This window comes from Alexandromys fortis, unplaced genomic scaffold (genome assembly GCF_014885135.2).
Source record: "Alexandromys fortis isolate MF-2015 unplaced genomic scaffold, M_Fortis_MF-2015_v1.1 scaffold_94, whole genome shotgun sequence".
Lineage (NCBI taxonomy): Eukaryota > Metazoa > Chordata > Mammalia > Rodentia > Cricetidae > Alexandromys > Alexandromys fortis.
The window spans coordinates 2,749,676-2,777,313 of NW_026067979.1; the positions used below are offsets into that span (position 1 = coordinate 2,749,676).

At 47.9% G+C, this 27,638-nt stretch overlaps 1 protein-coding gene across 1 annotated transcript in view; it reads left to right on the top strand.

The window, feature by feature from the left end:
• Positions 1-27,638, top strand: part of Alpk2 (alpha kinase 2) — a 112,873-nt gene that overhangs the window by 55,184 nt on the left and 30,051 nt on the right. Inside the window, exon 7 of the mRNA XM_050157996.1 lies at positions 21,501-24,762. Coding sequence (XP_050013953.1) covers positions 21,501-24,762 — 3,262 coding nt within the window. The remainder of the gene's footprint in view (positions 1-21,500; positions 24,763-27,638) is intronic.

Consider the following 27,638-nt stretch of genomic DNA (forward strand, 5'->3'; position numbering starts at 1 on the left):
AGAGAGAGAGAGAGAGAGAGAGAGAGAGAGAGACCCACCCTCAGTGACAACCACTTCCTTCAATAAGGCCACACCTCCTAACCCACCTTCAGTAACACTCACTTCCCACCCCATCCTTTCAAGCAGCTCCACTCCCTGGTGACTAAGCATTCAAATATATAAGCCCACGGGAGTCATTAGCGTTCAAACAACCACAGAGTAAATTCTCCAACTCTAGAAAAACAAAAACTCTCTGTTCTGTTTCCATATGAAATGAAAGCTACAGATCGCCTGAGCCCATTTAACGGTGCCGTAGCAGACTCGCGCCCTTAAAGGCCTCTCTCTCCAGTCCTCACAGGCTGTGAACCTGCCACCATACTACACAGAGGAATGGGGTTGAGGTTGTTGAGCTTGAGACTAGAGTGTCTTTGATTCTATGTAACCACTAGGGTCTTTATAAATGAAGAAGGAAAATAAGAGAGGAGTCAGAGAGAAATTTGGAGATGCTGTTTCGCTAATTCTGAAGGTAAGGAAGGTACCGTGTGCCAGTGGTTGATAGCTCTCCCTGGAGGTTGGAAAAACAAAGTTTCCTCTAGAAAGAACATAGCCTTGCTGATACCTGGATTTTAGCCTGCGCAGGATGGATTTCTGACCTCTAGGATTCAAGATAATAAACTGAAGTACTTCTTTTTTCTTTGTCTTTGTGATAGGTTCTCCAGGCTGACCTTGAACTCTTGATTTTCCTGCTTCTGGCTCCTAAATGCTGGGATTATAGGTAGGTACCAACATGCCCTTGAGTTTTTAACTTTTCCAGAGTTGGGGAATTCACTCCGCCTGAGTTTTGAGGAATTTGCATACTGACTTTTCAGGTACTTTAAATCCAAGTACATTTAAACCGTTAACTCTGGTAACTTTTTAGAGCAGCCATCAGAAGCTAGTACAGACGGAACCGGTGATCTGAGATCAAAGTTGTCCAAGGCAAGGCATGGCATCTCTCTTTGGGTTCTACTTCAAGATCGTAAGTCCTGTTGTTTTGGACTTGAAAAAATTGTCATGGAAAAGAAAACACGTCTACCTTGGAGGGGGCTAACTTGATTTTTGGGACTTCAGGTCAGGGCCAACATCTCCACAACCAATAGCTCCAAGATGGGTGATAGTTCCCAGGGAACTACTTAGACGATCCTCATAGACCCAGAGCCACCGTTCCCAGGAACAGTGGGCCAGGTTAGCTTTGTGGAAGGCCATGTCCAAATTCTGATTCCTGGGGAGCAGAAAAATGGGTGGAGATAGTGAAACCTGGTGATTGGGGCAGGTGACTTCTGGGTAGCTCCTCATGACCGACACTGTGGGTAGGAACGCTCACTGGGCAGCTGGCCTGTACACTGTAAGGTATTAGGCAGCGTCCCTGAGAGTGGTAACCCTCCACCTCCCACCCGAGACACGACTGTCAAATCTGCCTGCCCACAGTTGTCTGCCACATGCCTCCCAGAGGTAAAGGAGAGAAAAGTCACCTTGAGTTGCTGAGCTCCAGCTCAGTTCCATCGCCCTCCTCAGGGACAAATAGCAATGAAGACAGATGCTTCTGGTTTCGATTTTAAATCAGGTCTGTCCAGTTAAAATGGATGCCGGCCACGCATATGTAATCTTTTGATAAGGACATTAACAGCTTATAACTATGAACATCATGTGATCCCAGAACATCCTCATTACTCTCCAAAGGATACAAACTCCTAATAGGTATGGGTTCGAATTAGAGGTTAGGCCCTGTCCCTGGCAAAACTCTAATTATTCCCTGTCGCTGCAGGTTTTCTTATCTGGGACATCTCATATAAAACAGAACCATACTTCGTGTAGCTTTGTGAGCATGGTTTCTTTCACTTGGTGCAGTATTTCCAAGGGTGATCCATGTGGAAATATCGACTGTATTTCTTTTTCTAGCCGAATAACGGAGCCCGTGGATTGGATGTGTCTCTTAGCCATCGGGAGCTGGGCATTTGAATCCCCTCCACTTGGTGGCTAATTATGCATAAGCATCCACGCTCTAGTTTTAGGGTAGACATGTTTTCAGTCCTTTTGGGCAAATATCTTGGATTTGAACCACTGGGTAACTCTACATAGCATTTGAGAAACTATTATACTTAGTTTCAAGTGAGCTAGCTATACCCTTTTTTATATTCCCATTGAGAATTTAATTGAGAATAGTGCAAATGCAATTTTATATATTTCAAAGGCATTTTTAAATGACAAAGACCCAGTGAAATAAACTTTAATAATATTTTTGAACTCAATATAATCATATTTTAATATGTAATCTATGTAAAAAGTGTTAATGAGGTATTTTGGATATTTCTAAGTCTTCAGAATGTGGCATTTATTTTATACCTGTAGCTTGCCTTAATTGAACGCTAGCTATATACAGTTGGAAACACTTGATCTGTATCTAGCATTCACGCAACTACCAGTTGAAAGTATAAATTTGTATTTCCAAAATGTTACAAATCTACTTCAGATTTTTCCAAGCAGAATCACATATACTAGTGTTTTATGTATGCATTAATTAAATTTATATATACAGTAATTAAAATTGAATAAGTTTTCAATTCAGTTTCTTTGTCATGTAGGCACATTTCAAATGCTTGCTAACTACATCTGGCCAGAGGCTGCTGGATAACATGGCCCAGCTTCATGCTATTTCTGTTATTGTGATTTGTTTGTTTTTATTTCTGTTTTTGAGACAAGTTTTCTGTGGCGCTGGCTTGCCTGGAACTCACTGTTTTGGACCAGTGGTTCTCAACCTTTGTGTAGCGACCCCTTTGGGGTTGAATGGCCCTTTCAGAGGGGTTGCCCAAGATCATTGGAAAACATAGTTATTTACATTACATAACAGAAGCAAAGTTACAGTTATGAGTTATCAACAAAAATGCTATGGTCAGGGATCACCACAGCATGAGGAACTGTACTAAAGGGCTGTGCCATTAGGAAGGTTGAGAACCACTAATTTAGACCAAGACCAAGCTGGCCTTGAACTCATAGAGCTCTACCTGCCTGTCTCTGCCTCTGAGAGGGGTAGCATCAAAGGCATGCGTCATCGTGCCCAGACGTGACTGTGAGTTTTAAGAATGACACAGTGCTTCAGGTCCCAGCCTTGGTTTTATTTTCTCTTCTGCAGCTGATCTCTCCCTCCCCTTTAAAAGCAGACTTTATTTTCTTAGAGTAGCTTTAGTTTAAAGCAAAACTGAGTAGAAAGTACGAAACTTCCCCAGCAGCTCTTGCTCTCTCCCCACTTCCACCCTAGGCTAGGCTCCCCGTCCCTCTGGCCAGTGAAGCCACAGGACGCATCACAGCCACCCAGGGGTCACAGTTCTGCTTGAGACTCAACTCTTGATGTCGTTTATCCTATGGGTTTAGCAAGTGTGGACGCACCATGTAGCCACCATTACGATTTGTGCCTCGGTTCCAAAGGAAAGGAAGGATTCCCATATGCTGTGCGTTCCTAGCCATGGCCTGCTGGTCCTGTGCAAGTGTCGAGCAGCAGCACTTGTCACCGAGGTATCTTCGGTCACTTATCCCTCGGCTCTTGCAGCCTTATTTGTAGCCACCAGCATGGGCTAAGGTGGCCCTTGCTGCCAAGGCTTAGGCGTTCCAGTTGGCATCCTGGCAGCCCTGTAGCTTGTTGGACAGGCTCCTCTGTGTCTCCTTATATCACTTGAAAAAACAACATGCCACCCTGCCCTGGGGCTGTCTATCAGGTTACCAGCAAGCTACAGGACAAAGGAGGACACATTCCCCTCTACTTTGAGGGCACAGGTTATTGGCCTTGGGATGTCAGATGTGAAAGAGAAGGAGAGAAAAAGGGTTTAGGGTTGGGGGATAACTTTTTATTCTGAGGTTTTTTTTTTTTTTAACATGCCAAGTGATAAAAAGTGTTTTGTTGTTGTTTCGTTTTTAATTTTATTTGTTTGTTTGTTTGTTTGATGATCTCTGGCTGTCCTGAAACTCACTCTGTACACTAGACTGGAGCTCAGAGATCCACCTCCCTTGTCTCAGAGGGCTAGGATGAAAGGCCTCCCCCCCCCCCAGCTCTGTTTTGCAGAGGTGAAGGACAGCTGCACCGTGGCCCTCCCTCCCTCACCAGGGGCTGGGATCTGCAGTTTCTGGGCATCACACAGGAGACTGCCTTTTCTCTCCAGGGGCAAGTCACCATGCAGCTTCTGCCTCAGCAGGTCTGGGGAGGCCTGGGGTGTGATCCTAACAAGCTCCCAGGGATTTCCAGTGACTCGGCTTTGAGTAACAAGGGCTTAGGGCTTTCCCCAGAAAGTATTTAGCCTGTCCTTCCTCCCCCAGCCCCCAGTTTCCAGTTGCCCAATCACTAATCAGAGTTGAAATATGTGCTGGGGACTCTGCTAAGCCCTCTGTTGGGGTTAGCTCGCTTCATTATCTCAACTGCCCCTCGAGATAAACCCTGTTCTTATCCAGGCTCTGTGATTTGAACCGACTCCTTTCTAGTCTCCCACTGACTTAAGTAGCATCCCCAATTCCATTTGAGGTCTGACACTCTTGACTCTCTCTGGAGCTAAAACTCATCAATGAATTTGGTCCTCTCTCGTGAAGGCGACAATTTGGGTGGCGGGAGGAGGAGGGCACATATTTGCCACTTTGTACCCTTTCTGTATCACACCGTAAGGTGCTTATGCTGGAGAGGGGGGCAGGCGTGTTGTGCTGTTTGCTTTTGCATTGCTGTGATGGTATTCCCACGAAAACCACGTCAGGGAGGAGAGGTTTATTTTGTTTTGTTTTTGTTGTTGTTTTTGTTTTTTGTTGTTGTTGAATAAGATTTCAGTGGATTATGATGGATAAGGTAAGGAGAAACCCAGGGGTGATTCATGGACCAGGAAGTAGATAAGGGCCAGAATCAGGGGATGGGTTAAGCTTTCAAAGGCCTGTTCCTAGTGATCTGTTTCCACCAGCCAGGACCCATCTTATAAAAGACCCACAGGGTCCCAAAATATTGCCATCTGCTGAAAAACACTTTAAAAATACGAGCCTGTCAGGAACATTTCAGCTTCACAGCCCTAATTACTCATTTGAGTGAATTTGACTAGTTTAAAAAAAAAAATAGTAACAAAACCAACAACAACAAAAAAAAAAAACAAACAAACAAAAAACAAAAACACAAAACCAAGCTTACAATCCTCATAGTTAGAACCATAAATCCAATGACTGGCTCCATTCCCAAGGCAAGCACTCAGGGCGGGGTGATGAAAGAGGTCGTGGTGCTGGCCACGTACATCACATGTTTGGGAATGTGCTAAACAACGCCAGTCTACAGTTCCCCATCAGGTGACAAATGTCACAAGTGACAATGCTTCCTGGTTGGAGAGGAGTTTCAGAGAGTAGGAGATCCCTATAGTAACATTTAAATAAGTGGGTAACGTTGGTAAAGAGCCTCATTGGAGGCCACAACTTCTTCCTCTGGGAAAGCTTGCCATGGGTCCAGATTGTACACTGCTTATCTTTTGTGGTATTGCATATTAATAAGGAACAGAAAAGCCAGACAGGACAAGAAATGTTTGCATGTGATCTAAAGAATGGGAAGAAACCCAGTCAGCTGCTGAACAAGAGACACACGGCTCTGTCCAAATGCTTTTGGCCACCACCACACAGCAACCAAAGAAGCCACTATCCCCAAAGCTTCCCTTACCTCACACATGTACACAACAGCTGTGTGGTCCTACCTTGCTCCTCTAAGTACAGTCAAATAATTAACAAAGGCAATTCAGGCAGCTTTACAGCAAACCACACAGAAATCACTGGAAAACACTGAGTGAAACTTAGGTGTAAGTGGGTTGAAGGACCATTCGAGCCACACACCCTCTGTAGATTCCAAAGAAAGTCACCCGAGTTTACTATTGATCCTCATACCCACGGACCATGGCAAGATGCATAAGCACTGTCCATGAGCTGTGGGTATGCTGGGGTCACTGATGGGGGGTGACCTTTGTCCTGGCCCATGTGTCTGCTGGACTTCTGGCTCCTGCTCTTTGAATGCTGCTCCAAAATGCTCCATATTTCAAGGCACCGTGCAGCCATGTCTTCAAAGGGCCTTTACCGTGTCACCCAGCAAGCTCTGGGAAGCCGGGAGCTGAGGCATCCCATCTTTATCTTCTCCTGAGTTGTCAGGCCAGTGATTTCTCTATTCCTCCTTCCTCCCCGGACAGTGATTTCTCTCTCCTTTCAAGTCTCTGGACAAAATGTTCCTTCTCTTTTAACCCTCCCTCATCCAACAGATACTTTTTGGCTACTCAATGGCGTTAGAACTGGTCGTATTGCTAGGGGTGCACTAGTAAGCAAGGCCAAGTCCAACCATGGGGGAGAGAGGGAGACCTTAAGGACACAGGCACGTACTGCAGTAGCAGTTCATGATGTCCCCTGCAGATGCCGACAAAGCAGGAAAGGAGGCTATAGGGGGCGCTCCTCAGGAAAAACCCGCCCCATGGCTCCTTCCTAGCTTCTTTCGGTTGCTGGCAGTGCTGGGTGCTCCATGGCTCCTAGTTGATCGCTGCAGTGTCTGCATCCATCCTTACACGGCCTTCTTCCTCCTGTGTGAGTGGGCTCAGATTTCTTTCTCCTTATGACACCAGTCATTGGGTTAGGGAGCAGTCTACTCCAGCGTGACCGTACCTTCGCTTGATTACATCTGCAAACTGTGTTTCCAATGCTCACTTAAGGTCCCAGGGGTTAGAACTTGGCTGTATCTTTTGGGGACTGCAGTTCAGCCTTGCCTCCATCTCTCCAGCTACAAGCTGTACTTGGGCTCATCTTATCTGCCATTGTCATAGTTTTCCTTTCAATAATTCTTGTCAGAGAACAAGTGCTGAGCCTGAGTCTCGGCCACTTCCCGAGACAGAACGTAAGTTCCATGAACATCGATTTTTCCTGGTGACGTTTAATATGCTTAAAATCGGCAGTCTACTTAACAGGCTCTACAACACCCAGGAAGCAAGCCTCTGGGCACACCTGGGAGGTACTGTTTGATTAGATTAGCTTCTGAGCACGTCTGGGAAGGATTCTCTTGATGAGGTTGAGGTGGAAATACCACTCTGAAGGAGGGCGGTGTCATCCCCTAGGCTCAGCCCTGTAAATGTAAATAAGAGGAGGCTAGCTGAGTGCAAACATTTATCGTGGCCTTCTTCCTAACTCTGGATGCAACATGACCAGATGCTTCAACCTCCTGCATGACTTTCCCACCATGATGGACTGCATCCCCAAACTGTGTGGCCAGAATAAACCTTTCCACCTTAGGCTACCTTTGCTGAGTATTTTGTTGCAGCAACCGGAAAAGTAGCTGATACACTAGGGCCATGCCTGGAGCATACAGGGCTTCCAGCGTGTATTTGTGAAATAAAGGAACTGGTAAATGTGTAATTAGGAGATTAACCTTCTCTGCATCTCCCCCTACACACGCAACCGTTTTCCCAGAACTAGGATGAATTTTCCCCATCCCATGTCATTTCCATCCTGGTGAACCCACCTCTATAGTCCACTCAAGGGCTTCCTCAGCTGGGATGCTCTTCCGTGAGCTATCTGGAGACAGACTCTGAATCTGATTCATCGTTGAAGGTCCAAACACACACAGGGCTTACCCTAGAGGCTGACTTGAGCTCAATCTAGCCAGAGTCAAGACAGAAACATGAAAAGCCATGCTCCCACCCCCTCCAATCGACTGCCGCCACCACATCTGTCGAGCTGGGGAAGGGAGTAAGAGTTGGGGTAGGAGGTAAAATCGCAAATTCTGTAAGTTCCCCTTTCTGCTGATGTTTGAAATTTTATCTTTCTGAGTCAGCACAGGTATTTTGATACTGTCTTGAGATCTGGGGCTTTTTTTTTTTTTTTAAAGTGCTGGTTTAAAAACAAGTGCTTTCACATTTACCATTCTGTATATGGGGTTGAACCGGAAAATAAGCATCATAAGAACCACTTAGCTCTTCATCTCTTCAATTCCTGCTTTGGGGTTGAAATCAGAGGACAAACTAGTGGGACTCTCTGTCTCCCTTGGCAGCTGGGACACATTCAGCACGGGCACGGGGAGCTCTGGACAAGAACCTCAGAAGTGCCCAGTGCTGATTCCAGGCTCAAGAAGGCTGTGCTAGTGGCAAGGATGGCGACAAGGGATAGATTCTTGGTTGACTGGATTCTACTTCCAAGACAGTCTTTGCTGTCTATAGACCCAGGCCTCACCGCTAGAGGAGAACAGCTGTTAGAATATCATTCTAGACTTTTCTCAAGCTCATGTCGCCCAATGAAGTGGCAAAGCTTCGTTGCAGGGTAGGGATGGATAAATGGATGTGGTTGGGCCGGCTGGCTCCAAAGAGAATGGCAATGGGTTGAAGTGTCTGCTCTAAGTGTACATTTACCTAAAATCTTAAAAGGAGACTTTATTTACCAAGAAGGTCTTCACAGGTATTGCTAGTCAAGATGAGGTCAGACTGGGTTAGAGTGTGCCAGAACTGTATCTTTCCAAGAACAGGAGGGGGCACAGAGAGAATGTGAAGACAGAGGTGGGGTTTGGAGCATTGCATCTACAAGTCAGGGAACTAGAGGATTGTGGGAGTTATAGAGGCCAGAGGAGGCAAGGAGAATCTTTACTTAGTACCTGCAGAGGGAGCACAGCCCTGGGGATGACGAGGTTCTAGACAAGTTTAGAACCTCCAGAACAGAGAGAATAATGCATGTTGTTTAGAGTCATCACACTGTGGTCACGTGTTACTACAACTTTTGGGGATTTATATAGTTGCTAATGGTGTAACAAGGTGGTGATAGGATCCCCCCCCCCCCCCCCCCCCAGTTTCACCTCTAGAACCTTCTTCTAACACAGCTCAGGACACAAAGGTCACTGAGGGAAGAGGTGGGATTGGCGATTGGAGGAAGAAACAGTAATGAGACTGTGCTGAGGGAAGCAAAGAGGCCAAAAACTGGATTTTGGGCTTTATTAAGCAGGACGATACTCTCTCCAGCTGGGCTCTGGCACTTGCAGTTTTCTAAATTTCTTTCCTTTTCTTTCTTCCTTTCTTTTTTTCTTTATTCTTCCTTCGTTTTTTCTTTCTTCCTTCCTTTCTTCCTTCCTTCCTTCCTTTCTTTCTTTCTTTCTTTCTTTCCTTCTTCCTTCTTTCTTTCCTTCCTTCCTTTTCTTTTTTTTTTTTTTGAGGGACCTCTGGGCCTTGACTTTCTTTTTCTTGGTATCAGAATCATTAGCACAGGCTAAGGGATGCTGTGAGGACAGGAGAGTTGCCCCTACTTCCTTGTTGAGACACAGGAGCTGTTGAGACACACGTCTGCCTACTCGTGGAGGGGTAGCAGAGGATTAGCACGTAGGAGGCTAAAAGTCATCCCCACGGGTGTCTGAGATAGTAGATCAGAAGCAGGCTTAGTTAGAGGGAAATTTTGTTATTTTTCATGCATCCATTAAATCCCTGCATGTGATTGGGAACCCATGAGGGAGGCAAAATTGGTTCCGGAGATAAAATCAAGGGAGAGCATCTATGAATGCCTCTGAGAAATAAAGCGTGAGGGTGTTCAAGTTATCACACGCAAGCAACACTTCACTTTGACTTTTGCTCAAGGCACCTAGGTGCTTTTTCTTTCTTCTTTGTTCCAAAGTATTTCCCCACCTACCAGCTTCCCAGAAACTTCTTTGTGAATCATTAACTGTCTTTTCCTCTACAAAAGCGGGCAGCTTGTTTGGATGGGTCCACGTAAAAGGGCCTCTAAATTTTTAGTGTTACCTCTTCTCTGGTCCTCTCTGGGGATGCAGCTCAGCAGTGATTGGGTAGCATGCACAAGGCCTTGGGTGAATCTCTAACACTGAAAAAAAAAAAAAAAAAAAAAACAGACATGATGGCTTCTGCCTGTGATCCCAGCATTCAGAAAGTGGTGGCAGGTTGGTGAGAAGCTCAAGGCCATCCTTGGCTACACATCGAGTTTGAGGCAAGCCTAGTATACACGAACTCTACTTAAACAAACACATGTGTAAGGGTTTTAACCCTAACTCTTCAAATGCACCTCGTAACGCTGCACATCCATCTGCATCTTGATGCCAAGGTACCCGTCCTCAGTATATGAAGCCAGAGGGATGCCGCTGCTCTGGTGTCTTCGTGGTGCCATATGCTGGAAACCTTGACTATTGGCCGGTGCGTCACAAGATAAAAAGAGCAGCACAGAATGTCCCCACTGTGCTTTCTACCCAAAGGAGAGCACAAGGCTTCAACAAGGCCTCTAAGAACCAGGAAAACCCAGCACCAAAATAGCGGCGATGAAGAAATCTGGTTCCACAGAAGATACACATTAATCAAGACATGCAGTCCAGGGGGATTTTTTTTCCCCCAAGAGGGAGATCAGTGTCTCAACAGGGATCCAAGAGGATGGAAGAACAGAGAGTGTGAATGAGTGAGTGAGCAAGCAAAGGGGGAAAAAAAAACACCCAAGCCTTCCTCCTTCTATCAGCAAAGAGACACTAGACCAAGATCAGACTGGATGGTTGTTCACCCATCTGGAACCATTCTCCAGCACCCGCCATGTGTCCTGCACCAAATTCTTTCCTCCTTCCCCAGGGTTTCAGGGTCCCCAAGTCTGCTGGATAAAGCTACCTGGGAACATCGTCAGGCTCATATTTGCCTGGCCAGGAACCGCACGTGCTGTGACTGGCTTACCTTAGGAGACATGGCCTGTTTGTCAGAAAACCACACAGGAGGGCCCATGACTCTCCTGTTGACCCAATGAAGGAGACATACGGATTTGTGTCAAGCCCAAGCCTGCATCCTCTTCTCACGCGGCAGGCAACCTATCTAATATTTGTGTTTGTACTCAGATTTTCCAAGTGCCGAGTGGCATCTGTAGTGTACACTTTGAAGCCCACGCTGAGCCGGCGAAACACACACATAGTAACTGTGACAACTGTTTCCTGTTTCTGAAGTTTACAAGAACTTGCTTCGTACGAGGTATTATTGTCAGTGTAGTACGGTAATTGTCACTCCCTTGGTTTTGATTTTGCTCAGGCTCTAGAAACTGTAACGAGCTCTTGATTTGGAAACATTCTCCTAGAACCTGCGTTAGATTTAGTTTTTCCGCTCGTTATCCAGTGTCATATCTGCAATGAAGTTTCGACCTGTGGGAAGTAAACACTACTACGCTACTCACCCAGGCTGGTAGCCTACAGCTTGGATTTGTTCTGAGTCCTTTGTCCCTGTAGGAGGGCACCTGTGGACCAAGGAGGTCTGATGCCCTCTGAAATAGCATGTGGCCATCTTATTAAAGCCAAAATTTCTGACAAGCCATGACTTCCCTGGGCTTTCAAAGCAGTCTGTACCCATAAAGAGGAAACAAAACTGGGGTCCATGGCCATTGGGCTTCCATTCTGTGACTGTGGTAGTTTTTACTGGCTCTGGACCTGTAGCCTCCAGAACACAGCAGGGCCAACGTTAAGACCATCTGCCCAAAGAGATTAGCGATGAGCCGAGGCTGCGGATGCAGCAGGAAGGAGAAGCAGAGGTAAAAGGCAGATCTAGAAATCGTGAGGTACCTACCTGCCTGGTGCTCATCCCTGCTACAGCCCCCAAGCTTTCCCAGGTACAGCTCTGGGCCCCAGTCACTCATTCTTGGATGAGGACCGTGTTGCATCCCTTAGAGTTGCAGAAAGAGATTAGGTCTAGAAGCAAAAAGAAAACCTCTAGTACATTTTGTTGTCTGCCTACCAGCAGGGCACAAGACACCAAAACTGCTGTCACCAAGAGGAAAAATAGACTCAGAGATCATGTTGATCTTTCCTTGTGCCAGCAGGTCCAGGACGAGACAGGGGTTCCGAGTTCTGAGCTCCAATCCTTTTCCCATTGCCCTGCTCCACTTTCCTTTCACCTCCTCATCCAAGTCCCGTTCCCTTCCAGACATAAGGAAAACAGACCAAACCCAGATTCCGAGTGTTCAGAAGCGCCGCGTGTAGTTGGCCCCGTCGTCCTGCACGCTTGCGTTTATCCTGCATGCTCTGTGGAAGGCTCGCCCTCTTGTCTTACAGTGAGCTCCAGATGCAGCATAACCAAGAAAGGAAGACAACGGCTTTTCTTCTTTTTTTTTCCTTTCCTGTTGCATGTGTGTGTACATGTGTGCATGCATTTCGAATGTGTGTGAGCCCACATATGTGTGGAAGTGCATGCCCATGTGTAATCAAGTGTCTCCTCCTTCCGAGTTCTGGGATTATAGGCAAGACTCTGCGCTCACTCGTCTTTTGTGTGGGTGATGGGGGATTCGAACTCTGATCCTCCCTCTTTCATGGACCATTTTACTCCCCTCCGCAGCACAATACTTTATTGCCTCACCCTAAATGAGATGGCTACTCTCTCTTTTTCTTCATCTTCTCTCTTGGGAAAGGTGTACGCGTCTCCTGATGATACACAATCCAAGGCCCTCAAGCCCTGCCTTTGGCTCCCATTTTGCCAACATCACCTGGATTAAGGCATTGAGCAGAGAGTCTGTGTGTGTTGAGGGCTGCACGGGGCTTAGTGATCAGCAGTACAAGTGCTCCTCACGCCACTCACATATCATGGAAGAAGCACCCTTAATACAAAAAGCTGGTGGTTTGATTTGCAGTGCCTCACGCCCGCACTGCATTCACAGGCAAAGACCCCACTGCTCATGCAGAATGCTACAATTCGAGGAAATACATGTGAGCCCCAGAAACCCCCTTCTCTCCCAACAGGAGATCCAGTGGTATTTTACAAGCTCTCTAACTTTCCCAAGAAGTCAAGACTGGACTAGTAAACACCATCTGCCTGGAGATTTGTCTCCTGGGGTAGAGGAGTGAAGAAAGGCCATGGAAGGGATCTCCCTTTTGGGATCTCATTTCAGGGCTGAGGGTTTTTGACAGCCTCACATAAGATAGTGACCTCCACGCCACTGTGTACAACTTTAGCATTCAAAGTCTTTAAGTGAAGCCTCTTTCTGGGCAAACAGGCACTACCTAAAAATAAACCCAAGGTCTTGAAACATTCTTCTTTGCCTTTAAGCTTTCTTTGGCTTGGGACTGGGCTGTCTATTTTCAGTTTTGCAGCCCTATGTGGTATGGATTTGACCTACCAGATGACAAATGGCCTAATGACACTGGGCTAGTCGTGAGGCCATAGTGAGCTGGGTAGGGGAGCTGGGGGTAGTCTCATTTAAAGATTCCTGGAACCACGGGAGAAATTGATGGTGTGTAGACAGCCCTGGAGGACATAGTGCTATTTGGACCTAATCCAGCTAAGGACAGAACATTAAAAGCACGCTAAGAGAAGAATAAAAAAGGGAATTGAAGTAGGACATGGTAGGACACGCTGGTGCTTCTCAGTGTTGCCCGGATAAAGCAAGTGCCCTAGGGTCTTGGTTCTCCTGGCCCTGGGTTATGTATTTGGCTTCCAGAGGCCTGATGATCTGTCTTCTTCTCATATTTCTCCATTCCTCCTCCCTGACTCTACCTCAAGTTCACCTTGCCTTGGGCCCTTTTGATCCCTTGGCATCTCTACCAGGCCCTTGAGTTCTCTTCCTGGGAGCCACACCTCTTGCCCTTTGTGACTCTATCCCTCCAGTTAATCTCTACCAGGGGCTGCCTGGAGCCTCTGGAGGCCTATGTGGTGAATCTCACATGCAATTCATCCCTCAATAAAATATCGTCCTCACACCCGTCAGGAGGTTTTAGCTGTCAACAGACTAACAGCAACCTAGACATAAGGACCCTGTTTATTACAAGAAGTCCAGGAGCAGAAGGTATCCATGTTGTTCCGGTCCATAAGACCCCCAGTTCTCTCTCTCTTCTTGTCCCACTTGCCAGTCATAGCTTTTCCTTCTGGTAACCCCAGGACTGGGTTTATATTATATTACAGCTATGGTAATAGGTTTCCTATTTTGATTAAGGGAAAAGGAAGAAGAAACAAAGTTCCTGCCAGCATTTGTAACTGTTGCGCTTTGGATGTGTCTCTCGAGAGTTCACGACTGGGAAAGCTAATCCTCACATTCATTTGCTGCAGTATTTGGAGGTGGGGGCTGTGGGGAAGTCATTCTAACTGATGAGGTCCTGAGACTGTGGAGAACAGAAAGAGACATGCTTGCTGTATCTTGATAACGCGATGCCCTCTACCATGTTAGGATGCACGAGAAGTCTCTCCACAGGTTCTAGGTAGATGCTGGTACCACACACACTTGGCCTTCTCAGACTCCAGAACCAGAAGCCAAATAAGCTTCATAAATGACCAGTTCTAAGTATTTTTTTATGGCCACAGACAAAGGACTAACATAATACTTTACAGAAGGAAAGCAAAACTTATGCAGAGGTCCTTTGGTGAGATTCTCTGTATATCCGATTAGACAGACTGACCTCTGAGTCCCATCAGGCAATGTAGGAGTCTGGGAGGGCATAGGGCTTCCCGGTCTCCCTGCTTGGAAGTGGCAAGAGAGGAAGGGATTGGAGATATTGTGGTGTTAGTCAGCCCGTAGTTACCATACCTGCTGCTGCTGAGGACAGAAGATCCCTTCAAGCACACAGAGGTGTGCAGGGACTTTCTCAGCATAGATACATACAGACCAGTGGCACAAGCCATGCTTTTTGTACTGTAGAAATTGTCACTAGAGGAAGATGAGAGTTCAGGGCTCAACCCCCTCTCCCAGCCCCCAGAAGTGCTGTCCCTTCCGTTCTGCCATTAGCACAACTTGTCAAGAAACATTTTCTTTTCCGTGCACATCTGTGCCTCTGGATTATAAGCTATTTGAGAGCAGGGATCTTGCCTCATGCTTTCTGTTGTTAGAGACTCAAATTAGCATCATGCCCTTTGCTGGAATCTGGGGCAGTGTTGTAAACGATGGGGAGCATCATGATGGCCTCGAACATCATGCTGTGGACAAAGAGGCGGCACTCGTCCCATGAGACCATGGCGGGCATACTCAGGAGGCAGGATCTGGTTAATGCAAACAAAGGAAAGCAATGTGTTTGGGAAGGGTTTCCAGCGGAAGGAGCTTTAATTTTTCAAGCACAATTTTGCTTTCAAAGAGGATGGGCAGTGCTTCTAATTTTACTTTGCCATTTCTCTCTCCTTGTGTGGAGTCATCTGTTGGCCCCTCCAGTCGAGCTGCTTGTGCCCCTTCTGTATGCTAGACCCCGAGACTCAGGAATGACCAAGAGTTCCTGCTCTTACCCATGGAGGGGAAGACAAGTCTTTTAGCCTTGCTTCATGTCAGAAGGACCGTCGTGGTGTCTTAGTGCCTCAGAACTCAGGAGTTCGGGGTTTATATTAAAGGACGTTTCCAGCCTTTAGTGTGGCTGGGTTTGTTCGAACTCTGCAATAAGGAAATCTGGGTTTAGCCAGGCATGGTGCTAATCGCAACTCCTGGTAGGCAGAGGCAGGAGGATTAGGAATTTAAGAACCTCTTTGGTTATATAGCAAGTTCAAGGTCAGCCTGAGCTTCAAGAGACTCTGTATCAAAGCAAGAAATCAAAAGAAAAGAGAGGAGAGGGGAGAGGGAGGGAAAGGGAGGAGAGGGAAGGAGAAGAGAGGAGAGGAAGGGAAGGAGGGGAAGGAGACTAGGGGAGGGTGGAAAAAGGAAAGCTGTGTTTGGGGCTGAAGGTGAAGTGGTGTGAGGCTCTGGGTTTGAGCTCTATCAACTGGAGGAAAAGCAAAGCTGACTTGGTAAGGGTTCAGTATCCAGACAAACACGGCTTTAGGGCCTGGCTGCAGCATTGACTCTGGGACCCTGGGGGAGGTTTCTGACCCCTGAGCATTGCTGAGCTCTTGTGTCCTCCCCAGCACTTCTCAGCTCCCACTGTGTCCTGCACTACATGGTCCATGGTCGTGGAAGTCAATCCATCTCCTCTTAAGTGAGCACAGCGTTAGGCTCTCTCAGCAGAGATGAGGAAGTTGAGAAAGAAGGGGATGTCGCTCCACAGGAGTGGCATAGCTGATGTATTCATCACCGAGTCTGTCCAGCTATGGGTCCAATACCTGTTCCATCCACAACTGGGATTAGCCTAATGATGACCTTCCTGTGGCCGGCTCTGTTTGGGATTTGGGGTCCTAAATGGTCCATCCTAAAGGCCTCATGGCTGTAACAAGACATGGCACCCTCAGAGGCCATACATAGCCGCCAGAGACTAGTGCACACACAGAGAGACAGATCATTCTGAAGATTCCCCACCTGCCACTCATGGCCCACATGGTCTGAGGCCTCCGTCTCCATGTTCGCCAGGGTCTGGACTCCACTGCACACGCATGCCTCTTCATGTGATCCCCGGTCCCTGCCTGACCTTGGAAGAGTTGTTTGTTGCTTTCCCAGTGATTCCATTCCCGCTCTGGCCTGGCTAATCCAACGAACTTCTGTGCTACCTGGTGGCCTGACCATCTCCACCTAGGACTGAATCCCATGCACGCTTGTCCTCTTCTGTCACTTCCTGCATGCTAGGACACCAGAGAGTTTCCTTCCATCTTCTAGTGTTTTTCCATCATAGCTAAAACCCTTTGCATCATACTTCCCTTACAGGGCCCACTGTATGCTTCCATCTCCTGGTGGGAGTCAGGCTATCCACCTACGAGTTAATAGAGGCAAGAGCATCTGACTTCATGATTATTTTCAGAACAAGTGCAGAGGCCTTCGTAGAGCTCAGGGCTCTATTCACAGGGGCTGTTCCATTTCCTCTGCCTTATCTGCCTTTTTTTTTTTAATTTTTTTTACCCAGAACAAGGGAAACAAATGTCAGTGTCTTCTGGGTACTAGGCAACCTGCCAGGCAGCTGACAGGATGGTGCTGACGTGCATGTGGCTGGCCTTAGAGGAAGAGACAGTGGGTCAGAGTGGCTAAAGTGGTTACCTGGGGTCTTGGGTGGCGTAGTGGATTAAGTTAGAGCTAATGCAGGCTGCTGGGCATCCTGTTACAGAAGACTGTGACGGGAGCTTCCTCCTTCAGCCGTAAACACTCTCCTTTTGTTTTGTTTTGTTTCCATACAAGGTTTCTCTCTTGACAGCCCCTGGTCATCCTGGAACTCAGGTTGTAGACCAGACTGGTCGGCCTCGAATTCACAGAGATCCACCTGCCTCTGCCTCCCAAGTGCTGGGATTAAAGGCGTGCGCCCAGCTAACCATAAACACTCTTTGTTTTCATCCAAACGAGAACAACTTTATTACATAGCAGCTCTCCCTCTCTAGCCCAGAGTTTTCAATACCCCATCCACGCAATAACAGATGCAGCGAGCAGTGGATTTTCATTCGCTGGGCTTCTTTCCTAATGACAGCTAAGAAAGGTCTGACCCACCGAGAGGGGTGTGAGCCTGTGGTTTTCCTCTCTGAGAGCTGGCCTCTGAATGAGACGGGCCCTGTCTTTCTCTCAGAACTGATAACTCCACGCCTTAGAAGAAACGGGGAGTGGACCATTAAGGCTCAACCCTCAGAAGAATCTCACAGGTTTCCACCTCCTTCCTAGCAGGGATTACAGGTCTTCACCGCCAGGCTCGGTACAGATTGCCTATTTCTCTGTCAGTGAGGTCATCAGCCATGAGTGGCGAAGAATCAATGGTGCACCTCGCAGGATTTCACATCAGAGTGTGGCCATCATACAGTTTGCAGCCTGGAGTTAACTTATGAAGTCCCACGATTTTCTGTGCTCACTAAGGTTCCTCAGGTACTCAGAACATCTGGGTTCAGTAGCTGTCCATCGTGTGCTCGTCAGATGAGGAATTTATATAAAGACTTGCCACCTGCGGGCCAGAAGAAGGTGTTGGATTCCTTGGAACCTAAGTTACAGGTGGCTGTGAGCTACTGGATATGGCTGCTGGGAACTGAACCTGACTCCTCCGCAAGAGCTGCAAGTGCTCTTAACTGGTTCCCATCTCCCCAGCACCAAGATTAATTTTTATTTCTGTATGTGTATTTCTCTCTCTCTCTCTCTCTCTCTCTCTCTCTCTCTCTCTCTCTCTCTCTTTCTCTCTCTCTTTGTGTGTGTGTGTGTGTGTGTGTGTGTGTGTGTGTGTGTGTGTGTGTGTGTGTGTGTGTGTGTGTACGTGCCCTATGCGTGTGAGACCCTGCAGAGGTCAGAACAGCCATTAATTACCCGGAGCTGGAGTTACACTTGGTGTGAACCACCTGACATGGGTGCTGGGAACTGAACTTGGGTCCCCTGGAAGTGCTCTAAACCCCTGAACTGTCCCCATCCCCCCGTGGGGTTTTATTTCAAAGCCAGCTAGGGAAGGAATGAGCACACAGCCTTAGGACTAGCTACCAGAAGCATCAAGGGTGGCTGCAGCACAGGTGGGAATCAGAGCCAGCTGAACTGGGACGTCCTTGCCCCGTTCTCTCAGGCATCAGCTCGTTTATGCAGTCCTGGGGCTTGAACCCCTACCCTCACCACCCTGAATCCCAGACTCTCTCTTTTACCTTTTGTTTTGAACAGGATGAAGTTGCCCAGGCCTGAACCTCACTATGTAGCCTACACTGGTGTTGAACTTGTGAACTTTCTGTCGCAGTCTCTTTCGTACCTTGGATTGCAGGCTTGTTAATTTCCTTTTAGAATAAGCCAATTGCTGTATCGATGTAGTAGTTGTCCAGGCAGGGGTGAGGATAGACGATCTAAATGGAGTCCTTTGGAAGAAACTGCATGATGTTCTTTTGTTTCTTTGTTTTTTGTTTTTCAAGACAGGGTTTCTCTGTAGTTTTGGGAGAACTGTCCTGGAATTAGCTCTTGTAGACCAGGCTGGCCGTGAACTCACAGAGATCCACCTGCCTCTGCCTCCCAAGTGCTGGGATTAAAGACATGCGCCACCACTGCCCAGTGGACAACTAATTATTTACACAGCAGCTACTTCTAGAATGTCCATTGGTACTAATGAGTCTGTGATGATAGCAAGATCTTAAAATAAAGGACTGTTGTGGGTGGGGGGGAGACATGGGAGGAACATGGATGTGGCACATGATGGGGGATATGTACGGGGAACATGGGTGGAGGACATGGAGGGTGGATGAGCAGGGAGACATGAATGAGAAGGGGCATGAGTCGGAGAGATCTGTGTGGGAAGGGACATGGGTGGGTAGGCACATGGGTCATGGGAGTTCAGGCAGAACAGAGGCCCAAGAGGAAGGTGTTGTGGTATTTTCACAGGGAGGTCTCTAAAGTTCTTCTTTCTGGCCAGAAGCTGCCAAACTTTCTGTGCTTAATAACTTGGTAGTTTTGGCCATAGATCTTTATAAAAATCTGAATCAAAAGAGCAGATGAAAAGAATACTGTCCATACATAGGTGCTTAGGCCCAGGGAGGAAACCATCCCAGTGGGTTGAGGGACAAAGGTCGCCCATGGCTAGTTGACAGGCACAGCACTTCATCTGTTACAAAAATTCACACACCTTTATGAAGTGTGTGCTCCTCACTTCCTCCAAACTACTTTTGCTATTTTCAATGTTCTCTCTTAATATAATGATTTTTTTAAAAGTATTTAGAAAAAGAGTAAATGTCCTTAAGAATATCCTACCAGTGTGTACCATCACGACTGGCAGAAGCAGGAAGAACTCTCTTTTTCGAAACACCGGTATTCGAATGAACGATGTTTATGGTTAGAGCCTCTTGGCCTGCCTTTCTCCCTCTTTGAGATAGACAGGCATGTGGCCCAGGCTGGCCTCAAACTCTTCCTGATTCTCCTGATTCCCCCTACTGAATTCTGGGATTGCAGGTGGAAACCTGAGGAAAGTCTCCTTCAGAGTAAGGCTGTCCCTAAGTTCAGAGCTAAACTCTTGCAAAGTTAGAGGTTTCGCAAGTGACCTTGAGCCACAGTAGCCCCCTTTGGTACATCTTTCACTCCCTTATTCTTTCTTTCAGCAAACAGTCACTGAATGTCTATTGTGTGCTTTCTACTCTGTGTGCCTTGATCACACATAGAATGGGCGCTCTCTAAAGACCACGCCCTTGCCCGGACCACTTCTTAGTATGTTGGAGGCACTCGTTGACTATTGGTTGGATCAGTAAATAGTCTTAGTCCTTACGAAGCTCAATAAGAAATTTCTTCTTATGCAGTTTGTACTTTCATGTCAATGAGATCCAAGTTCACTGGACACAAGAGAAGCTTAAAAGAAAACAAGGGAGAAATGACTGGTAGGCAGAGAACACCCCAGGGGCATGGGGAAAAGGTGTGGTGAGCTTTGTCCCACTTCCCGCTGGCAGTAGGTGCAGGAATTAACCGATAAGCCCCTGGATTGGAACTTCCTGTGGCAATGAGCATTTCAGGTTCACCTTATTGCAGGCTGCGAGAGTGGCTGCTCTCTCTGTCTTCTGTCCATTGAAGTAGGGCTCTACAAAGCAAGAGTGCCCGGGGGCGAAGATGGAGGGGCTCCCCAAGAATTACCTCTGCTCCTCTTGGCTGACCGAAATGGTCAAAAGGCTAAAAGTTTCAAGAGACAAGAACATGGCCAAGAGTTTTCTTTCTCCTTAAGTAATAGCTAGAATCACACATTATTCAGACAGTGCTGGGCTGGGCTCAGTGTTTAGACTGTAGGAGTTCTCCCTTCCCCTCCCCCGTGCCCCTCTCTAGCCCCCTCCTTCTTTCTTTCCCCCTCCCTTTCTCCAAACAACTTACATAATCATCTCCTACTTCTGGAGAAAGTGGTTTCTTGCCCCAAGGCCTGAATGAAAAGTTCAGAATTTTCAATCTGGTCTGGGTCAGACATGATTGGCAGTGCAGGTGGCCAATTGAATCTCCTTTGCTCCACTGGAGGTGGGCTTCAGGGACAGGCCTTGCTCTACTCTTTTCCAGCTTTGTTTTCTGAAGTTCTGGGGAAAGGGAAGGATTCTACACTTCAGAATCCTTTAGAGGAACAGGCTTTTCTCACCGCCTTCGCATGCATGCATGTACTTTTGGAACAGGAATCTCACTATGTTGCCCAGGTTGGTCTTGAACTTCTGAGATCAAGTGAGCCTCCTGCCTTGGCCCCACGAGTACTAACATAACAGGCATGGACTACCACCATGTCCAACTCGCTCTTTCTCTCTGCCCTTCAGTAACAGTATCAATCAGGAAGCTGTGCTATTTGGGGGACAAAAGTTGCCCATAGCTGCTTTGTGAGCAGTGTTGGTATCACTTGTAATGATGACGTGAAAGTCATTGCTCACGAGAGATGCCCACAGGTCTTGCTGTGATTTGTTCCAAACCAGTTTAGCGTTCCCTTTATTTCCGTCTTTCTCCCTCAGGGAGAGGGGGAAATCACTAAACTCATGATGATTGCCAGGAGGCTTTTTGTTTCTCGTGGTGAGACTGGGCACGAGTCCCCCTGGTTTAGAGTGGTTTAAATTTGCTGTTTCCTGGGGACTGTCTAATAGCCAGAGTGAGTTTGGGGATTAATGTTCAGATTTCAGTCATTTTTTGCTATGCTCTTTGTCGTTTGTTAAGGTTGTCAAGGATTAGCACCCCTGGGGCTGCAGATAAATCCTAAGTGGCCTTTCTCAGGAACATCCTATTAATACCACTTTTCCTTTTTCCAGCTGCCAATCCAGGAACCCACCGGGGAGAGAAGTGATCTCGAGCAGATGCCAGCTTTCTCCCTGCCTGCTGGGGAGGAGTCTTCATTCGCCGGGACCACAACAAATGTTGTCTCCAGCTTGAGTGAGATCAACCAGGAGAATGTATCATTGGCCCAATACCTGGACCTGGAAGTCGTTCCTCAGGGGTCCCAACAGGAAGCCAGACAAAGCAGAGAAGGCCACAGGCCTGGTGCTCTCTGGGCAGAACCAGCACATGAACGGAGTACCCTAGAAGGCAATGATGAGGAACCGCCCCGGGTTCCCTCCCCATGGCATCTTCTCCCTCCAGGTGACAATGCCCACTGCCAGGAGCCAGAGGCTCGTTTCTCTCAGCCCTCTGCTCCCTCCCTCACCTTGGAAAACGTGGGCAGTGGGGCAAGGGGCAGAGAGGCTGCATGTGTGACGGGCTGTTTTGAAGCCGGTGACCAAGAAACATGTTATGATACCATGGATCTTCCCGTTGGAGCACCAGCTGATAAATATTTGCCTGAAGACATTTGCCCTGTGGACTTGGAACCGACAGAAGGGCAAAGCAAAGAATGTGATTTATGCTCTACTGACAAGACACTGGCTGTTCTTCAGGCACAAGGTTCTGAGTCTCCCCGGTCTACGTATGAGAGCAGCAGGGATGGAAAACCAGCCGAGTCCCCGCTTTCTAACGGAGCCTTCACCTGGGGCACATCACAGGAGGCCAGCGGAGGTGCTGTGGGGGAAACGCCATCTGACCTGGGGACTTCTCCCTCCATCTTCTCTTCCACAGAACCCTACGACTTCGGGGGGCTTGGTGAGACACAGCCCCTTGGTGAGAACAGCTCCTTTGCGGACGTTAGCGAAGGAGGCTGTAAAAGCTCCGATCTCGGTGTTCCAGGTGCCATAGACACACTTCCCGATTACAGTTCAGTCGGGGGATGCCCAAGAGAGCCATCAGCAGCATCGGCTGCTAGTGTTGAATGCCATCAGGTGACCAGGGAGACCGAGGAGAACACATTAGCTGATGCCACCAGCGTCCACACCATCAGTTGTCACACCGTTTCAGCTCTTGAGGACAGCAACCTTGATGATGACGCTGACCAGGCCTCATGTGAGGCACGAGAGGCAAATAATTTTGAATCTCTTTCCAACATACAGCCAGGCCGTTCTTTAAGCAGCTCTACTAGTGAGATGGCCAGGGAGATGTTTATCGTAACACCCAGGATTCCAGGCGCTCGTAGCCACTTCTCACTGCCTGAGAGGCAGGATCTGTGGAGCGCTCCCTTTCAAACTGATATCCAGCCTGGGTATAAGAGCCAGCTAGTGGAGGGAGGCCATGACGGAAGCCTTGAAGAGGACTTCCAGGAAAAGGGAAGTGAAAGAAAACAGTGCACATCCCACCAGCGTTCTCTTTCTGCAAATGATTTCCAAGAAAATCTGCCCCCCATATCTGGCACGCAACAGGAGGTCAAAGCGGAACCCTTCGAGCACCCCCTAGCAGATTCCGGGGAAGAAATTGGGCAGAGCACTGACCCGAGGACCAGTGTCTCAGTAGCAGCTGAGAAGACTATGGAAGATGATAAGCAACTTCCATCACATGAACTAAGCAATGCTCCGTCTCTCCCTGACATCCTCCTTGAAGAAAAAGAAGACGTAGGACTAGGAAGTTGGGCTACAGTCAGCAAAGTGAAGATCATAACGCTGGAAGCTCCTGATTTTGAAACCTGGCAAGCAGAACAAGCCATGCATTATGGGTCCAAGGAGGCAGAAGTTGGTCTCACTGCCCCTAATAGGGGCTGGGTTCTGTCTGACATCCTAAGATCAGGTGCTAACAGGGATGCCTGGGCAGGCGAGGCACCAGTCAGATGCGTGTATTACAGCAGTCTATCTTCCCAGTATCTGGACCAACCCAGACTCCTGGAGTCATCCGTAGACCCTGTTGAGGAAGCGGGGTTGGAAGTCACAGTCTCTCCACTAGAGGCTTCCAAAAGTGGGGAGACGGAAAGTGTTGAAACCAGGAATGAAGACCAGGAAGGAAATGAGAGGAAACTATGCGGCCCTGCCTTCTTTCGACAGTTTGTGAACGTTCCTAGCATCCTGGAGTCCTCTGTGGATCCCATTGGTGGTAGACGTGGGATGGAGTGTGTCTGGTCTGAGAAGCCAGAGCCCTCTGACTCCAACGCGGAAGGGAATGAATCCACCGACAGATACACATGTCAGAGGGCAGACATCCAACCCGCCACCCTGCACGTTCCCCATCCCCAGAACAGTGGGGAAATCATTCCAAATGAAAGCACAGTCAACCAAAATCACGTAGACAGAGAGTGGGCAGACACCAAACAAAGTCAGGCTGACAAGGCAAAAGCAGAGGCCCAGGCTGCCCTTTGTCAAGCCCAATGTCCTGGTGAAGAAAGACAAAGAATTCCAAGCGTATGCAACATGAGCCAAGATGACAGTGACCGAGGCCTAGGAGAGGCTGGGCAGGTGACAAAGGACAAGGCCGAATTATTTTCCTCCATGACCTGTCTGTCTAGTTGTCTCAGAGGAGCGACTCCTGCATCTGTTGAGGCGGAGACCAATGACATCACAAGCCACATTCACGGTGAGTCTGTGCCCAGAAACCACCAAGATGTACTTCCTACATGGAAGGAAAAAGGAGCCATGGAGAGCGAGTGTGGGAAACCTGTGCCCTCCTCAAGTGATCTCACACACACACCATGTACTTCATCTCTCAAAGGAAACGTCACACGCTTGTCAATAAGGCATGGCGTTGAGGAACTGAAATCGGAGGAGATTCAGATTGTGGAAACCAAACCTCTAACCTCATCCCACTCCCCAGCAAAGACCTTGGCTTTCATTTCAGGAGACCGTGAGTCAGAGAAAGCCCCTGAAGGCTTATTACTTAAGGACCTGTGTCAAAAGGGCTCCGCCCAGGCTAGCAAGAAAAAGTCCAGAGAGGAACAGCAGAAGCATGTGGTGGCCCAGACCAGCAAGACACCTGGGGCCCCATCAGCAACGGCTGGGCCGGAGGAGGACAAGAAAAAGCAAGAGGCCTCAGGGAGTGGACATTTGGCTGCAGGGGTAAAGAAGAAAATTCTCTCCAGGGTGGCAGCCCTGAGACTCAGACTGGAGGAGAGGGAAAATATGAGAAAGAACTCCATTCTGAAGAAAACGCCCAAGTTTGAAAAGTCCCTGTCCCACACTGACGAGAAAAAAGACTCCCAAAAGGCCCCTTGCGGAGTGGAAGGCAAAGGTGAGGCCTTGCTGCTTTTAGCATTGTTGAAGGGCTAGGCGTGAGCCTCCTATGTCCCTGTCAGTTTAGGTGAGCGTCCGGTGGGGTGGGTGTGGATGTCACGGCTGTGACCAAGGGTCCCAAGGTTCTCAAACTTGAGCAGGCAGGCATCATTTCTCTGGCAAGCTTGTTCAAACGCAGGATTTTGAGCACCAATACAGTTCCTGATGTTGGGCGGGGGCGTCCTCAAAAACCTGCACTTGTACCCAGTCCCCAGGTGACTTGACAGGAGATACACACCAGAGAACCCCTCATCAAGGCTGCCTGCTGGTGCGTTTGATGGAGGGGGATGTGGCGAAGATGCTTTGTGGTTTAATTATCTCTTTTAGAAATCTCCTTTAAAATATGAGCAGCGACACTGGTGTAGCAAATCCGTAAGACTAAAACAACCACACGCTGAGCAGGGGACACAAAGAAACATTTCAACCCAATTTGAGATTCTCTTTTTTAATCGTTAAGTGTAACTCAAGGGAACCTTGGTTTTTCTTCCAAATTTAAGTATAAAATTTCTTCCCAACTTCCTGTCTCCAGTACCCGAATCTACCCAGGTTCCAGTCCCTTTGAGCCTCAAAGACTTTGGCAGCATCCCTTCCATTTGGCCTAAGGGACTGTTCAGTCATGCCCATCCCACAGCCCTAAAGAAGCTACATTCTTTTGGAGTTATGCCTTCCCATGCTGCCTGGCAGCAGAAGTCTGAAGAGTCAATACACAGATGAGGATCAATGACCCGGGAAATGATTTACTATTATGGGATGGTTGCTTCATAAACTCTGCCCTTGACAAGACCTGCTTTTTATAATTAGTTCTAATTACCATGTATGGGCTTCTTTCTATCAGTGAGGAATTTACTTCATGAGCCGGGTAGTGAGGGCACACACCTTTAATCCCAGTACTCAACAGACAGAGGCAGGCAGATCTCTGTGAGTTCAAGACTAACCTGACCTACACATCAAGTTCCAGGAAGGCTCCAAAGCTACGGGAAAACTGTTAGCTGGGCAGTACCACACATCCCTTTAATCCTAGCACTTGGGAGGCAGAGGCAGGTCAATCTCTTATGAGTTGGAGCCAGCCTGGTCTACAAGAGCTAATTCCAAGACAGCTAGGGCTGTTACACAGAGAAACTTTGTCTGGAAAAACCAAGAAAAAAAAAATCTACTTCAGCAGTGAGCACTCCAAAGGTCTTGGTTTTGCTTTCCAGCTTTTCCTGTTTTTGGCCTGCTGTTTAATGTGCCCACTGGGAAAATACAACAGAGAGGAGGTCTTCAGTTCTGGTGCAGGGGGCTGGCTTTGTGAGACCTGGGCCCTCATCTCCAGTCTATGTGGGTCACATGGAGCTGGTTACTGCCTTGACTGTGCGGACCCAGCAGCCTGGTGCTTGCCTTCCGAGCAGCCCTGATTTAATGCCCTCCCCCTGTGACACGGTGGGATATGCGGTGGGTAAATGCATTCAGGTGATCCTGAGAGAAATAAAATGGACGCTGGGTGCCAAGGGGCATCCAAAGCTTAGCGCAGGGGAAGCTTCCTGTATAACAGGAGAGTCTTTTCAAATTACATTTAGGTGTGTGCGTGTGTGCATGTGCGTGCATACTTGCATGAGTGTGCGTGCGTGCTCGCGTGCGTGCATGCACGTGTGTTTGTGTGTCTAAAGACAGCTTCCAGAAGTCAGTTCTTGCCTTCCACGGAGCCGGGGAGTGGAGGTGGGGCGCTCAGGGATTGAATTCAGGTGTCAGGCTTGGCAACAACAGGCTTTACTCCATCAAGCTGGCTCTGTAGCTGAGGATTTTTTTTTTTTTTTTAATTATCTTCCCTCAACCAGGCTGGTCAGAAGATAAACCTAGTGTACTCAGAGGTGGCGTTTCTACTTGTCTGCCACACGAACATGGTCTTGGCTGACTATGTCGTTCATCTCTGCCCCTGTGCTATACCCTCCTCCCTCCTCCCCATACCACGATGTGATCAGCTCCCATAACATGGGCAGCAACCTCATGGAGGCTCTAGTTGAGAGATTTATGACTCAGCCAGCCCGTTTCCACTTCCAGCGGCCAGAGTCTGATCTTAAATTTCCTTCTGATATCTTATTATCTGTGGGGTGGAGGAAAAACTGATAACAACGAAGCACATCCACTGTAGCGAACTTCGAGGCAGCCGAGTGAGCAAGGCCTTGAATTGGTACTTCTGGCTGGCCTGTGGACCAGACAGCATTCTGTGATGATGTGTTCTTTTGTATTGCCAACACCGCAGCGCTCTGCCCCACCTGGACTGTATTAAATTGATCACACTCCCTCAAACACAGGCCTGATGAACTGTTCTCTCAGCTGGATCCCACGGGCCTCCTGTCATTCTAATGCCTATACCGCCACCCAGTGGCTGCTCTTCCCAATTACACATTTGCTCATAAGAATCTACACTCATCTCAGGTTAAACTCAAGAGGCAAACTCAAATCTCAGCCCAACCTGCGGGAGTCATCGCCTCACTGTTTCTGCTCCGTCCAGATAGACATCGCTTTTGCCAGTGGGGTGGATGCCAAACACACATGTCCAGTCCACCAGACCATCTTCACAGACAGCTGCACTGTGTGCGTGCATGTGTGAATGAATTTTATCCCGTAGGTAATTTACTATTGAGTTGTCTTTTACACGTGGGGTCTTAACCTCACTTACCTTGATAGTGCCAATTTCATTCCACTGCTGAATCACCAGCTCTGATTTTGATCAGGTAATTATTTAACAGTATCTTATTTGGGCCAAATCCTATGGACTAGGCTTCTATAATCTGCTGGACCTTTCTCCTCTTAAAGAAAAAAACATTTTGGGCTGGAGAGCACTTGCTGCTTTTG